The sequence below is a fragment of the Epinephelus moara genome, chromosome 2 (assembly GCF_006386435.1).
Source record: "Epinephelus moara isolate mb chromosome 2, YSFRI_EMoa_1.0, whole genome shotgun sequence".
Lineage (NCBI taxonomy): Eukaryota > Metazoa > Chordata > Actinopteri > Perciformes > Serranidae > Epinephelus > Epinephelus moara.
Genome location: NC_065507.1, coordinates 19,878,559 through 19,893,923, shown reverse-complemented (window position 1 = coordinate 19,893,923; position 15,365 = coordinate 19,878,559). Strand labels below are relative to the sequence as shown.

General features: G+C 41.0%; 1 protein-coding gene across 4 annotated transcripts in view; it reads left to right on the top strand.

Moving 5' to 3' along the window:
* The window catches only part of arhgef12a (Rho guanine nucleotide exchange factor (GEF) 12a), a 45,395-nt gene that overhangs the window by 14,139 nt on the left and 15,891 nt on the right, over positions 1–15,365 (top strand). For 3 of the 4 annotated variants that reach the window (XM_050064130.1, XM_050064119.1, XM_050064108.1), the window contains 7 exons: positions 3,161–3,181; positions 3,966–4,057; positions 8,088–8,153; positions 13,270–13,368; positions 14,653–14,702; positions 14,937–14,994; positions 15,089–15,261. In XM_050064130.1, the coding sequence (XP_049920087.1) occupies positions 3,161–3,181; positions 3,966–4,057; positions 8,088–8,153; positions 13,270–13,368; positions 14,653–14,702; positions 14,937–14,994; positions 15,089–15,261 (559 nt within the window). The remainder of the gene's footprint in view (positions 1–3,160; positions 3,182–3,965; positions 4,058–8,087; positions 8,154–13,269; positions 13,369–14,652; positions 14,703–14,936; positions 14,995–15,088; positions 15,262–15,365) is intronic. The other variant, XM_050064140.1, reaches the window with a different exon arrangement.

The following is a 15,365-nucleotide window of genomic DNA, read 5'->3' as shown; positions in this document are numbered from 1 at the left end:
TGTTTGTAATGCGACCACATAAATCAGGCATAATGACTTGAGTTGTCAGTTAGCTGTGATGCTAACATCCAAGCTAATGGTGGTGCTTATGTCCTGCAGTAGAGACTGAAATACTTATTTGTAAATTTCCTATTTTCAAGCAGAGGACACTGTTGCTTCCACATTGTATGTAACTACTTTTTTTTAGTTTACTTTGCAATTTCAAAATAGCTATTACCCATTTCTGTCTCAGAAAGCTCCCATTGTAGCTCTGAGGAGGCATTTGTGTGTTTGTGATAATGAGGACACCATGTAGACTCTACTGTGTACAGGAATGCACAGAGATATGGTAAATGAATTTAACTTAATGAAATAACCATCGCTGCAAAGATGGATTATATCAGGTTGCAGCACTTCATTGTACCAAATCGTTTTAGTTACGTGGCATGCAATGTTGTACAAATGATTTGGCCTCTTTGAATTTCTGTTCAGTGGCATGTGTCGCTTATTAAAACGTGCACATCACACAGCTGATTGTTGCATTCAACAGTTTGTATATTTGGAAGCAGTTTCTCGAGATTGAGGTTTTCTTTGCTTCTCAGGTTGTGATGAAGTTTCTGCATCTTTTTCAGAAAGGTTCGACTGTCTCACTATCAGTACTGCTGTGTCGTGTATTCACACTGTGTTGCTGGCGGCTTGTCATTTTATTATTTCTTTCAGTTTTCTTTCCAGCACCCATTTTGCTGTTTTAAAGTGAAAATCGGCAGTGTGGCGGCAGCAATCTGACCACCCAAGTTTAGAGCTGTCCTTAGAAAGTTTTTATTTTATTTTACAAAACCTTTAATTTTATATTAACATTGGAAAAGTGGTTGTCAACCTAAAAATGGTTTCCAGTGATCCAGATCTGGTTGCAAGGGGCAACTATGGATATTTTACACTCACTCAAGTGGTTTGTGTGTTTTTACCAACTTCTTCCAGAGGCCTGGCAGTTCAGGATTCTGTAAAAGGGGATATTTTTGGTTTGCACATTTAGAAATGCTGTATTTTGAGAAAACTGAGCATTTCGCTGTATATTTATTGTAATTGTGAAAATCACAGTATGTTTAATATCCTTAAAACATACACAACAGCAAACCCTGTCACTTAATTTGTGAGCAGCCTGCAACCTTCTGTCGCATGATTAGGCTACCTCTTTTTGGCTAAACTGGCTGTTTCTAGACATGCTTTTTCTCTTTTACTCTTTTCCAGTCTGTCTACCTTGACTTTCACTTTCTTTCTGCCTCTCCCACACCTCATACGCCACTGCTCAGGACTTCTTGTTCCTGTGTCCTCTTGTTCTCTTTGAACTGTTTTAACATGTACAAAACTATTAAAAAAAACGTATCACAGGGGTACAACATTATTTCTGAAAGCATGCTTCATAAGTCTACTTCAGCATATAGCCAGCCGGCTGCATCATCCAGCCCCTCAGAGCTCGGTTTGCCTGTCACGTTTTCATTTGTTCCTGTATGATCAACCAAAAACAACATCTGCCTACTCAGTTTTGCCGTCCCTGAGCTTGAGCGTACTCATGTCCCAGTTCACTGTGTGTGTTTATGTGCTGACTTTTCCATCTCTCCAATTCAGAGGTTTCTTAGGGAGTGGGCTACTTAAAGCTAGGTTTTTTTCTTCTTCTGCTGGAGGCTCTGGAACTTATTACAGTCTGAGGCATTTTCATAAACGGGCCATTCAGCTGCCCCTGCATGGCTCTGAATGGGACACACTGTCGCCAGGAGAAAGAGAGTTAATGTGGGCTAGTTAGTCGTGAGTCCTCCCTATTACGGAAGACTGGTGTAGTTATTCTTACTACTGTTTTGTATACTAAGGCTGTGTGCATTTAGATTTTAAAGAACGCCAGGGCAAGTCAGAGTTACATCCCATTTATTATTGTCTTTGTCTGTTTTACATTTCCTGAGGCATTTTGTGTCAAACCTTACTTGAAGTAAACTGTTGTCACGCCTAGTAAATAGGCCCCTGAATAAAGAGATGTGGGCTCGACAATAAAGTATAAAAAGGTATTTGTTTTTGTGGGATTATTTCCTGGCTGAGACACCAGTCTTTTCCATGCTTTCCACGTCATTACAATAAAAAATAAAGCTGAATCTAAATTTAGGCTTTATGGTAACTACGTAACAATATAACATTTAACCCAGCTGAAGTGCTTTTTCATACGACATGAAGGAGAATAGCAAAATACTGCTCCCTCTGAGCTATGCTGATTGTGCAGACCCCACCAGGAATAATGTAGAGCTGTGGGGCTACACGTATAATTGGCACAACTTCATGAGTGTTCAGGAGATTTTCCGTTTCAGTGGAAAGTGAGGTAAAGATAAAGTATATGAGTAGTGTTGCCATTTCAATAGCTTTGGGATAGATTTACCTTCAATGTCTGAAATCTAAAACATAAAGGGTAATTTGCCCATTTTAAAGAGTAGTTTATATCTTTATTTATCCCTTATAGACTACTGGAGTTGAGACTTTTCAGTCCTCTGCAGTGTCAAAGTAAAGAGGGAGACCTCAGTATTTCGCTCTGAACTACTCTGAGTCCAAAAGGCTTTATCCTAAAGATAAGATCGAACACCTGCAAGCATTAACAGTGCAGGATGTCCTTAAATCTAAATTGTCATTTCAATTTGCGTCTGCCAAACAGCAAATCAATAAAAAAAAATAAAAAAAATCTCTAACTTCCTGGAAATCATGGCCTTTTCCAATACGGTGCTGACAGTATCCCAAAATTATTTCATCACTACATCACTCTGTGGCAGTAATCAGTCTCAGGGCAGGCTGCCTCGAAGGAAACAGGCCATGGATGTGATTAGGATATGATTATTACAGTCAAGTCATGATGTCTGTGAGGAGCTAAATCACGGCACACACACACATACACACACAGCTGAGATCTGAGAGGCGGAGGACATTTGACCTGGAAAAGGCTTTAATCTGCAGCTGAAGAACTCTGATGTTTGATCAGGATTATCATGTTTACCACTGTATGGGTCTCAGGGGAAGCTGTCAGCTTGGCATCTTGTTTTTCACCCTCCATATAAGCATAAAGAGCTCAGCTTTTGTGTACTTCGTCACATTAACAGTCTTTCACTTCATTTCTTTGAGGTACTGATGGTCCTTCTGTTTTATCTTGCAGGTTTCCCAAGAAAGCAAACAGGTAAGAAGCTGTGTTTTCTCATATTTTCTTGCAAAGATATATGCGTGTTTATGAGTAGGTAATCCTGTGGCCACACACACGTACACACCAGTGATTCACTTACACAGAGCTCCAGATGAGGGAAATGAGGCAGGTTTTACTAGGAACTGGTGTGCTGCAACACAGAAGTCTTCAGAGCTTGGACCAAACACCCCCCCCACCACTCATGTACACACACGCACACACATACACACATACATACACAGTGAGGGACAAAGGGGTCCCTCTTCTGAGGGCGGTCCATCACTGCCTTTCACTGTGAACAGAACAGTGGCCTTTCACAGTTGGGGCCGGTATAGGCAGAGGCAGCCATACATAGCCTCCTGAGGTTCAAGCCGGAGTCTGGCCTTGTAGCACCTCCTCTGAGGAGCGTCCTTTCTCTGGCCTTGCTCCCTGGGCACTCAGCGGAGCGGCTCCACATCCTCTCTGGCTGTCACATTATACAGTAGACACACTCAGCACGATTCATACACTCGGAGGTCCTCTCGCCACATTATTCTCAATGCTGAAGTGAACAATTGCTGGTTCTGTGTGTTGTTGTAATTCCCCCTAAACCGGCACTTGCCTGCATCTTGTGCACATATAGGGTAGTAGCACAGCAAGACGATGACACTGCCCGTAAAAAATGCTACTCATGAAAGACTACAGTGTTACGTACGGCAGCACATACTGGATAAATGCCAATGTTTAACCACCTGTTTGTGGTGGGAGTGCCTGTTCCTCATGGCTGTTTCTCTTTCTCTAGAACCAGCAGCATTCTCAGTAAAGACCACCCCCCAGACAAGAAACCCAAAAGTGACAAAACCTCACTTCCCTCCAATGAGTTTGACCCTACAGGTAACTTCCCACTTTCATTTCCAGGCTCATACTCCTTTTCAGTTTTTCTTATTCAATCTTTTTCTTTTACTCTCTGCTCTCAGCCTTTTTCATCATGTCCCTCTATCTCTGTATGCATCACTTTATCTGACTGCCTCAAACATTTCTTTCTATCCCTTTCACCCATTTCTCTCTCTATCTTTCTCTGACACACACACAGTCTCATAAAACAATTGCTCCGATGACGGTTTGCTTGATGCACAAGGCATGCTGGGATGGTGAAAGGTGGTGTGTGTATCTTGCTCTATGATTTGTGCTCTCTCTGAAACTGTACATTCATTTTACTTGTGTGGTCTGATCTGAGATAATTGTTTGAGTCCTACCACTGGAGCCTAACAACTTATTGTGAACGGTCTGAACAGTTTTTTTGTGTTAACTCAACTAATGGACAGTATGATATGTCTTTATTGGCTAAGTCTGCATTACGCTGCACTATACCAACTGTTTGGCTGAAGCTTATGTTACGTTACATGTTGCAGGTTTTAAGCGGATAAGCAAAGAAAGATTTTATTCTAGGACCTTAAAACTTGCAGCTGCGTGTTTCATGTCCACATGGTTCTGGTAGTTTTACATAAATCAGTGCACTGTGGGTTTTGTATGTTCAAAGTGGTTGGGTGGTCTCGATGCATACTTGAAGGGCACAAAAAGCCACTAAGCCTGTTATGCACTCCAGCGTCAAGTTTATTGCATGGTGAGATTGTTAGGGTTCAGAAAGAGACTAGTTTGATATGGTGACACTCCCTGTGGTATTTGTCAGCAATCAGGGCATTATGATTTGAGATATGACTGAAGCTTCTGTATTCAAAACAAAATAGAAAATCCGTTGCACCACATGGTGGCTTATCTCTGTATGATGCAACAAAACATAGACAAGATGTGCTCTCTCAGTGGTTACACAAGGCATGCACTTTGCTGCCTGTTTGTGTGAAGCACCACACTAAAACCTTTTTCCATGTATTTCTCTGATGCTTTGGTCCATTTTTGGAATGATGCCGTGATAAAACCCACTGCAATGTAACTACAGAGAAGCAAATGATTCTTTGTTCTAGGGATGCACCGATTCATCAGCAGAACATCAGGATATATAAGCCGATATCTGCCTTGCTGACTTTCATCAGCCTATCGGCAAATACGATGACATTCTCCAATGGCAGAGGCCTTTTTTGTTGTTGTTATGTCATATCAATTTTGTGCAGGCTAAAAGGCAGGGCGCGAGACAAAGGACACCGTCCCAGAGACGATAGAAAACGTGTTTGGGACAAACAGAGATCTTCCCTGGGATGCCTTTAGGATGAAAGGAAGCAGTAAACTCACTATTAAAGCATCAGGGGACGCACCCTATTTTTTCCTCTCATAATGCTCCATTGTGATCGATAAATCTGTGTTGAAATTGGCCCAAGGAGAGCTAGTTAATGTTAGCTATTAGCAGCTGGCGACTAGAACTAACAGTTTGCCAAGGTTGCATTGAGTAACATTAGCCACTTTCCTTCTAACCCTTGCTAACATATGGCTTTTGTATGCAGTGGGAAAGGTCACAACTGGACACAGGTATTGATCAGCTCTGGCTCCAGTCAGCATTAATGAAAATACAACCTGGGAGAAGGCGCTACTTTTAGCCCCGTTTCCAACAAGACGAGCCACCACAAAATACCGTTCATCTCTGCCCAAGCAGTGCTCAAACATCGTTCCAAATTAGTCTATACCAAGTTTGAAAGAGAGTAACAGATATATAAAAAGAAGTAACCACCACAACATTTTCACTGACCTCCATGCTGCTTACTACTAATTACTACTGCTTCGGTCCACATGGTACATATCATCATCCACCTATTAGGGTTGGGTACCGAAACTCGGAACTTTTGTACTTTTGTACTTTTGTACCGATTCACGTCGGTACTACCGAGTACCGATTCACTTAAAATGAATTGGTGCCAAATTTCAGTACCTGAGGTGGAGGCGGAGCAAGAGTGCATGACTCGCATCTCAGACTCAGCAACAATGGCGAGAAAAAAAATGTGCAGACAAAAGTTAACGTGCAGCACTGTTCCTAAATGTTCTCAATAAAATGTTGAAACTGAGAAGTTTAGACTTTATAAAGTACCGAAATAAGGTACCGTTTGGTACCGGTACTGAATTCCAGATACCGATACCGTATCGGTTCAATTATGAACGGTACCCAACCCTACCACCTATGTTCGCAAGGGTCCACATAAACCTCTTGTAGACGTCTGCATACAGCCCATTTTTTGTGGCCATGCAGGTTCTACGCATAGCATGCGTGTTGAAGGTGCATGCTCTAAACCCTGGTTCCAACTCCAATCCAGTCCAAAACACTGTGGTCAAGCTGGCAGCAGCTGCTGCATTGTGGTGAAGTTGATTTTAAGTTGGATATTTGAGAGACGTTCACTCTGGACCCAGCAGCATCTTCCTAGTTTCAGTTTTACCTGACACTGGCCGTAGAAGGATGGTAAACTCACCTTGCAGTCCTCCTGTTTACTGCAAGGCCTGCCGCAGACCCTCAATTGTACTATGAATAGAAGAATTTGTTTTTGGGGCAAGAAAACTGAGTGAAAACAGTTGTTTAAGGGAGAAATTTGTTGACATTTTCACAGCAATGTAAAACAGGTAGCAGCATTTGTTTGCTGTTTTATCTAATAGAAGGTGATATGAAAGGTTGTTTTATAAATGCGTTTGATTGAATTTATTCTCATTAAAAGTTAGTGTAATGAAGGACTGAATGACTGTAAAACAGTTCAGTAATTTTTTTATCACAACTATTTTTTCACTTGCACAAAAGTAGGAGTAAATAACAACAAAAGCAAAATAAACAACAACAGAACAACAGTATTGACCATAGGTGAAAATGTATCGGTATCAGCCTGGAATTTTACAATCGGTGCATCCCTAATATATTTTATCAAGGCCTACATCTTTAGGTCTTCCATAGGATATTTCTTCTAAACATGACTCATGTTTAAGTCTGTCTTGAAGTTTTGCATGCCTGCATGGTTTTAGTCTGTGTTTCTGTTCATCCCTTTTTAGTTATCTGCAAGCTGCATGAACTCTTTAACAATCTCTTCCCAGTTTTCTCCTGATTGCACCTTTTCTGTTATAATTTCAAAGTGGTTTGGGTTTATTCGGGATGGGCAGGAGTAGTCTGATACTCTGGAAATGTATTCTAACACTGGCTCCTTAGACTCAAATGTTTCCAAATGATTCATGTGCAGTAATTATATCCTAAAAATATCCAAAAATATACTGGACATTAAAATAAGGCTTGGACCAAAACCGGTTCCTCCTGTGATATTGGCTGCAGCTTTGTTTTGTTTATTTTTATCAGCAGCTCTTCTGCAACAACTTGTAAAACCACCTTCTGGTGTTGACAGACAGACCTGAGAATGCATTGAGTGTAACGGCAGCGTCACCAGCCATGTCGTCTTCGTGCTAAAATATATTGCATTATTAGCATACAGGAGCCCTAATGTGAAGGCTCAGTTCCAGTTAAGTAAGGCCACTGAAGTATTTCCAGACTATTTTTGGAACACAAAGCCCCAAATGCTTTTAATTTATGAAGATTGTGGTGCATTTTAAAATCTAATCTGCACTTATACTACTTAGGCTTGTGATTTTAATGCAGAATACAAAGTTTGGAAAAGTTGCCCTGTGTTATTGAAGTCACAATGAACCGTTAGAGTGACACCTACAGGGGTGGAGGTATCTTATAAGGAGTACTTTCAACAAAATCCAAGCTAGTTCATTTTTAGTGGCTGCACTCCTGCCTGTCCAAACCATTATATTTTATTAAACTACCTTATTATTTTTTCATCTCCCATGATTGTTTCTCCCTCATGATTTTCTCTTTCCTGTTTTGTGTTTCCTTTTCCTTGTGTTGGTTCTTGTTCTGTTTGTGTGCGTGTGTACGTCGTGTACATGTGTTTGTTTGCTGCTGTGCTGTCTGCGCTGTGGTCTGCGTGGTGGGGGCTGTGAGCAGAAGCTCTGGTGGTGCAGAAGAGTGGCAGCAGCAGTGTGCTAGCAGAGGGGAAGCCTGAGTCCTGTGGTAAGATGCTCCTGCTGGAATGGCTGGTGTGACAGCTGCAACTATACATGCTTCAGATTGTGGTGTGAAATTGCCACTAGATGTTTGTTGTAGAAAGAGCGATAGCAGGGGAGATATATTTATTTCATTTATTTTTAATCATTATAATATTTCACTGCATGGTCGAAGGTTTGGATTGCATGCCATTATTAGTTGGGTGCAGAATAAATGCCAAGAGATCGTCTTAACTGGGATATATCATCATATGATTTAGCTGCCTTGTTACAACATGCTGAAAGGAAATATCAGTACACATTTTAAATTAGAATAATTTAGCAGACCGTTTTCTGCGTGTTTGCACTTCCCTGGCAACTAGATGTGTTCTGACATGTGGCTGTAACTAACTATTATCTTCATCTGCCAGTGATTTGGTCCATAAAATAGCAGAAAATAGTTTATAAGGCCCATCACAATTTTGTAAAGCCCAAGTTGGTGTCTTAAAATGCATTTATTTTTGATTTAGTCATTTCATAAACTGGAAAATACTTAGGTTCACTACTAATACAACAAATGAAAACAGCAAATTCTAACAACTGAGAAGCTGTAACTCGGGAATATTTGGCAGTTTTGCTTGAAAATGGTGGTTAATTCATTATTTCACCTCCACTTTGACATGTCAGTGATGAAAGGGATTATGGTTTAAATTATTATATTGTTCAGTGCAGTTACAAAGTTTAAATTCTGAGCAGTGTGTAGCATTCAGTGTAGCACTGTTGCAAGGTTTGGCATCATCGTTCAAGACAGCACAAAGCATACATTACCATTATTATGCACAGTCGACCTTTGGTGTTTCCACTCACCAAATGTTTGGTCTTTGTGCTTGATGGTAATGACTACAACTGGCTTCATAATTAATTTGCCAGGTTGTAAGATATTTCAATTTTAATACTTTCAAAAGAAAATATACTGTATGTTAAACTATAAAGCTATTACTTCCTTTCTGCTGTCCATCGATTTGCTCACTGAATTCTAGTCTTCTTTTCTTTGCCAGTATAGACGAATTCGGCAAGCGATTTGTGTATGCCGCCATCATTATGGACAGGCTACGTGACCATCACATCATATTGAAGGCGATCAATATTGATCGCCTTCAATATGATGTGATGGTCGTCTAAAAGGCGGTGTAAAATTTGCCCGACCCATCCGGAGCTCAGGTAATTTTGACCCTCAATCAGAGACCTGTAATTGACGTTTTTCTGGTCATCGGAGGCCAGGCAATCAATAAAATATTCTTGAATACCTAAAACAAAACACAAACACGTGTTGTTGTTGTTGTTTTTAGTCACGTAGCCTGTCCATAATGATTAAATGTCACTCTGCTAGCTTGCTAACGTCAGCACACGTAACGTATGCTAACGTTATATTACACAGTGTTTAATGATTATATTACACAGTGTTTAATGATACAGTCTGTTATCTCCCTATTACTCTAATCTTTCCTGCTTATCTCTCAAACAAATGATTAATTTCTAAATTAATATCGGTACTCATTTAAGATACCTTCATCCGTTACCGGAGGCCACTGTCTAACATCATCAATCCAGCTATTCATGATGCTGTCATTGTAGAGAGTCAGTTCACAATGGCAGCATAATGAATTGATGACTGACGCATGTCACCGCAGCAATGGCGCTGCCGCAAGATGGCTTCATACACAAATCGCTCGCCGAATTCGTCTATACATCTAAATACATCGCTTCCATCTTAATCCTTAAATGGACGGAGGTTTGATGGATGTTTTAGTAACTTTATCCTTCGCTGAGAAACGGTTACTAATGGAATCCATTGCAGAAGACCTAAGCAGCTGTGGTCAACACTACTTAAAACACATATTTTGGATTACCAGGATGCAGTCGTGTAGTTTACTTTAAACCATAATCCCACACTTAAGCGAGGTCCTAATATTGATATAAATTTCCAGTTAAATGATCATCTAAATGAGATTAGAAATTAAGCCGACACAGAAAATGATACTTACATGCTTGCGGGGATTTACTTTCTTTTAGAGTAAAGCCAAGCACCCACTGAACAAAGTGCTTTTTTAGAATCCACGTTGGCAGGGTCATTATGGAGCCTGAGAGTGTCCTAATAACCCTGTTCTCTGTCTTGCTTCTTACATCTTCAGGGACACCTTTTCTTAAATAACTGTCTTCAGTCAGGGCAGACATCGTTTAATTAAGATTTCCAGCAAAATGACTTCTATTGGGTGCCTGAGCTCACATGCGATGAATTATCACAACAACAACAACATTTAACTGTAATTCGAGATTGTTTGTTACCAGTCGGTCGTCATATTGTGTCCTGTGTCAAAATGGACAAGCTGGCATTGTGTCATCCACCAGCAAGAGCATTAATTGGTCAAGTGTGGCACAATGCATTGTGGTAGTTGTAGGTTTTCTACCTCCTGAGCAAAAGGGAATGCCATAGCCCCTTTCCTCTGTTTTCTCTTTTCATGTAGGACCAGTTTTAAAAGTATTTGTGTCTTACTTCTGCACAGACAGCCCATTTAAAAAAAAAAAAAAAACATCTCTCCAGCAGTGAAATACTTCTTTAAGTACCCATTTCTGCCGATGTCTAGTCTCTGCTTGAACACAATTTATCAAGACAATCCTCTCCTATCATATTAAACATAGCATAAATGCATTGGGTCACTGTTTGAACCAGTTATCGTCATTGTGTCTGGTCTTGCACCAATTTAGAATTGAAGATATGAACAGATACAAAGCCTTTATCATTGAAGAGCACTGAAGCTCTGAATTATTTTAAGCAGACTTTTAGATTTAAGGAAAGTAGTCTGACCTTTGTGTGCGGTATTCTAATGATTTTGGTTCCCTTCTTTTTGTGATTGTCGGGCCTAAGGTTCTCTGTTAGTGTTAAAGGTCAGTTTATAGAGTACATTTCCTTGTGTTTCAGCAAAGGGAGCCGATTACAGATCAGTCAGACCTCTGAATAATACATTATCTTAGATGGATTAACCTGATCAGTGATTATGTCAGCATTCCCACTCCCCTTTGGTTTCTAAATACCAGCCCAAAGATCTCTAAAATACTGTTTAGCATAAAACACAGGCTAAAGATCAACATCTAGAGGCAAATTCACACCAGCTCTTTAACACATTTGGCTTCATCTGTTTCATTGACACCCCTGCCCTCTCCCCCTTTCCCTTCCCCCTGCTCCCTCAGCTCTACCTAACCCTGTCTCCTTGCCCCTCCCCCCAGCCTGGGGCTTTTGCCTCCCCTAACCTCTCTCCATGTATTAGCTCCTGTTCCTTCCACACTCCAACCCCCACCCCACCACTGCCGTTATCGATCGACTCACCTCTCTGGTTGATTCTGCACAAGAAATCAGCTCAAGGGTCACCTCACTCAGTTTGGGTTACTCAAAAAATCTACGATAGTTTGCTTGCGTTGGAAAATATACTCAACTTCTTGTTCATGATAACATGAGACAACATTATTTTTATTTTTATTTGAGCATTTACATTATGTGTTTATTGTCTGTACTGTCCTGTAAGTCTAGTCAGTGTCAGCCAGACATCAGATAAGCTCTTATCTCTTAATGCTATGCTACATCTCATAAAAAACCTGAAAAGTAACGTTCCTCCTTCTGGCCTGTGAGTCGGCAACCAGAAATGTCTGGGATGCCTGACATCATCTCACACAGAAGGACCATCATCATTGGTGTTTACATTTTTAAGAGGATTTATTTCTATTGGTGGTGTCTTGTCACCAAATGAGTTAGGAGACAATGTGAAACTTTTTTTTCTATGTCCAAACTACAGTCGTTTAAGTGTTTGCTGGCCAGCCTTAGAACAACCTGTCTTTACTGCACATGCTTAGATTATGAGATGTTGTTGTCATGCTATCCTGACAACAGTCCTGATATGTTAAAGGTTATTTTCAAGCATGTCTTAAAACAATACTCACATGCCCATATGCACTTTACATTGAAAACATCATTTGATGCTGTGATTGTTTCTCATGTCCTTGTCTCAAACCAGTTTTAGTGTAAAGGCCCAGACACACCAATCCGACATAAAGGAACTAATGGTGACAAAGGCCCTCTGTTGGGTCGCCTCGTGTCGCCTGTGTCTCGGCCAAAAGTTGCACTTGAACACACCGCAAAGACTACACCAATGGCCAACTCACACGCATGTTCTGTGCCTGCGTGAGAGAGGATAACTCTGCATACCAGCAGTCAATGGTAGTCTGTATTTGTTATTCAAAAAGGGAAACTAGAAGAGCGACTGGACGTATTCGAGATACTGGTTAGCTAAGTAGCACATTAACAACACAGCCTGATGTTGAAAGAACAAACCGCATCTACGGTGCCCAACGAACAATAACACAAACCATTACAAACCATCTCTACTAAAGAGATCAATGGCTAATAAAAAGTTATCTGACTTTATATAACAAGTTTGTTTCAATCTCATGCCCTCTTAACTTTAGCCGTTCATCTTGTGCTCAGAGTCTGCCAATCAAAGTGATTTCAGTGATATCTCGACAATTCAACTTGCTGAATTGGCCAGAAAAAAGTCAGTATGGGCTGACTAGTGCCAACAGTTCGGGACACACTGCAAAAACTAGGGCGACAGACACTCACCGACGGCCCGCCATTGACCCACGACGAACCGTCAGCTTAGTGTGTCAGGGCCTTAAGTGAAGGGGCACAAAATCTCTTCAGTCAGTACGAACAGGAGGAACAAATATAGAGATCAGTAATTATTTTAAAGTACATATGGGCGTGAGAGTATTGTTTTAACAGACTTTAAATGAGGAGTCTAATCTCTTGTCCTTAAGTGAAACCCACCTGTGCAGCTTATACCAGAACTCACTCAAAAAATCACATTTAAAAAATAAAACCTGCAAAGTGTGATTATTGTCCTTCCGTCATATCCCTCCACCGTACATGTTTAAAGTTATTTAACATATGTGCTCAGGGTGAAGTTTTATATTTTCTTTTAGAAAGATTGTATTTGGTGCCCTGGCTCCAGTGAGTTAAAAGTACATTTCCTGTAGTGACTTCCTGGTCCTTTTGAAGACACTGTTGTTATGTCTCTCTGTCTCACTTGCAGGTCTGGTCCAGCGATGTGTAATCATCCAGAAAGATGAAAATGGCTTTGGGCTCACTGTCAGTGGTGACAACCCAGTGTTTGTGCAGCTTGTCAAAGAAGGTAAGGTGTGGACTCGAACTTAAAAGGAAGAAGAAAAAGACGTTGTTACAAAGACTACTTCTGGTCTAAGCATTTGTAATAGAGATATGGGCTTCCTTTTTCATGCTCTGACATCAAACTGTCATGGTAGTTTGCTCTGAACTCACAGATGTGAGGGGTAATTGGGACTCAGCAACCACCACTCCGGCACTCACTTAGAGAAGTGAAGCCACTGACTGTATATTTCCTCCTCAGTAGTTTCGCAGCAGCTGCAGCTTCTGCTTTATCATGTTGTCTTTTAAAGAGGGGACTTTGACAGGATACTTATATGGTCCCCGGCAGTCTTCCCTTGTCTGTAGAGGATGATGTGGGCTGTTATCAGGTCATGAAAAACATTACACGGTCTGTACAGTAGTGGAGAGAGACAGAAGAGGAAGGAACTGATCGAGGACTTTTGTTGCACTGTCATCAGAGCTTGGCAGTGTTTAACTATCCCTGTATGGCTCCCCATTTGTGCTTTCATCACCGACTCAACACAAAGAGCAATCTGCTTAATTTCATCTGAATAATTTATACAACTTCTTTTTGTATTTTGCTGTGAACTGAAAAGCAAACAAAATGTATCTGGAGTTTCTTGCTGTGGCTTTCCTCCTTTATACTTGTGGTTAGGTTTAAAATGAGCAAGATGAAATCTAACTAAGCTTTTGCTTGTCACCCCTGCAAAGCTTAATCTTTTGTTGCTCTGAAGCAGATTAAATCCAAATATCTGATCACATATAGACGAATAATTTACAAGTTTCCAGTCACACCTGTCCTTAAACATTCAGCCCAACTGGTCAGGCCAGTTTATGTCCTTTTCTTAGTGACACCAGTTAAAATTTCCATACTAATAGAAAACCGAAAACCCAAAATGCACGTCATAAGTAGTGTATTAGTAAAACTGTATTTGGTTTACAAAATACTTCAGCTGTATGTTGCTGACTACAGAGTCAGACGTGGATCTCATAATAACCTGTCTCATGCCTAAATCCCTTTGTTTTGGGTGGAGCTGTGAAACAGGTCCTTCTCGTAATATAACCACTGTTATGGTCTTTCAAAATAGCACTCAAATTGTCACTTTGCAACATCTGCTCTGTCAAGGCGATATGGTGTATTTGTTGTGCAGAGATATCAACAATAGCACCATGAAGCAGCATGTCTGATGTGTTTTTCCCCCCCCTCCATCCATTTCATTCTTCCATTGGTTCTGTTTCTTTCCTCGCCTCTTGTGTTGCTTTAACGCTCTTTTTCCTCTGTGTTTGGCAGATGGGGCTGCTATGCGGGCAGGTGTTCAGACAGGAGACAGGATCATCAAGGTATTGTGTTCATCTGCCTCCATGTCTTTAAACTGCCAACATCACTGTTTTCTTGTCCAAGGCCAGTACAGAGGCTGTAGGCTGCCACCTTCTGGTCAGTCAGCAGCTCTGCTCCATGAAGCTGCATCTGGGAGTGGAGTGATGTGTCAGACTGCAAAGCTGGAGCCAGAATGGGAGGTTTTGGACTCAGTATCTGTTTCAAATACTCATCATAGTACCACTGCTGTCTTTCAGGTTAATGGGACCCTTGTTACACATTCTAATCACATTGAGGTGGTGAAGCTTATCAAATGTAAGTTCCTTTGTCTGTGTTCTAGCAAATGCCACATTTTAGAAATAAACCTTTATGTAGAACTGACACTTTGCTATGATTTGTTTCATTCTAGCGGGCTCCTATGTGGCCCTCACAGTGTTGGGGCGGCCTCCAGGGCTCGCCCAGATCCCTTTGTCTGAAGCAGAGTCTGAAATGTTGGGTGTTAGCATTTCATCACCTAACTCCCCAGCAGCAGAACGCCCCTACAGTCCCCTGGACCGACTCTCCTCCACACAACCACCATGGGTACTAAAGCCATTCGTTACTTCTGTTGCCCTTTTTCCACAAACCTGCCTTCCTTCTTCATCCTCCATCCTCATCCTCTTTGAGGTTTTCACCTGGGTTATCTA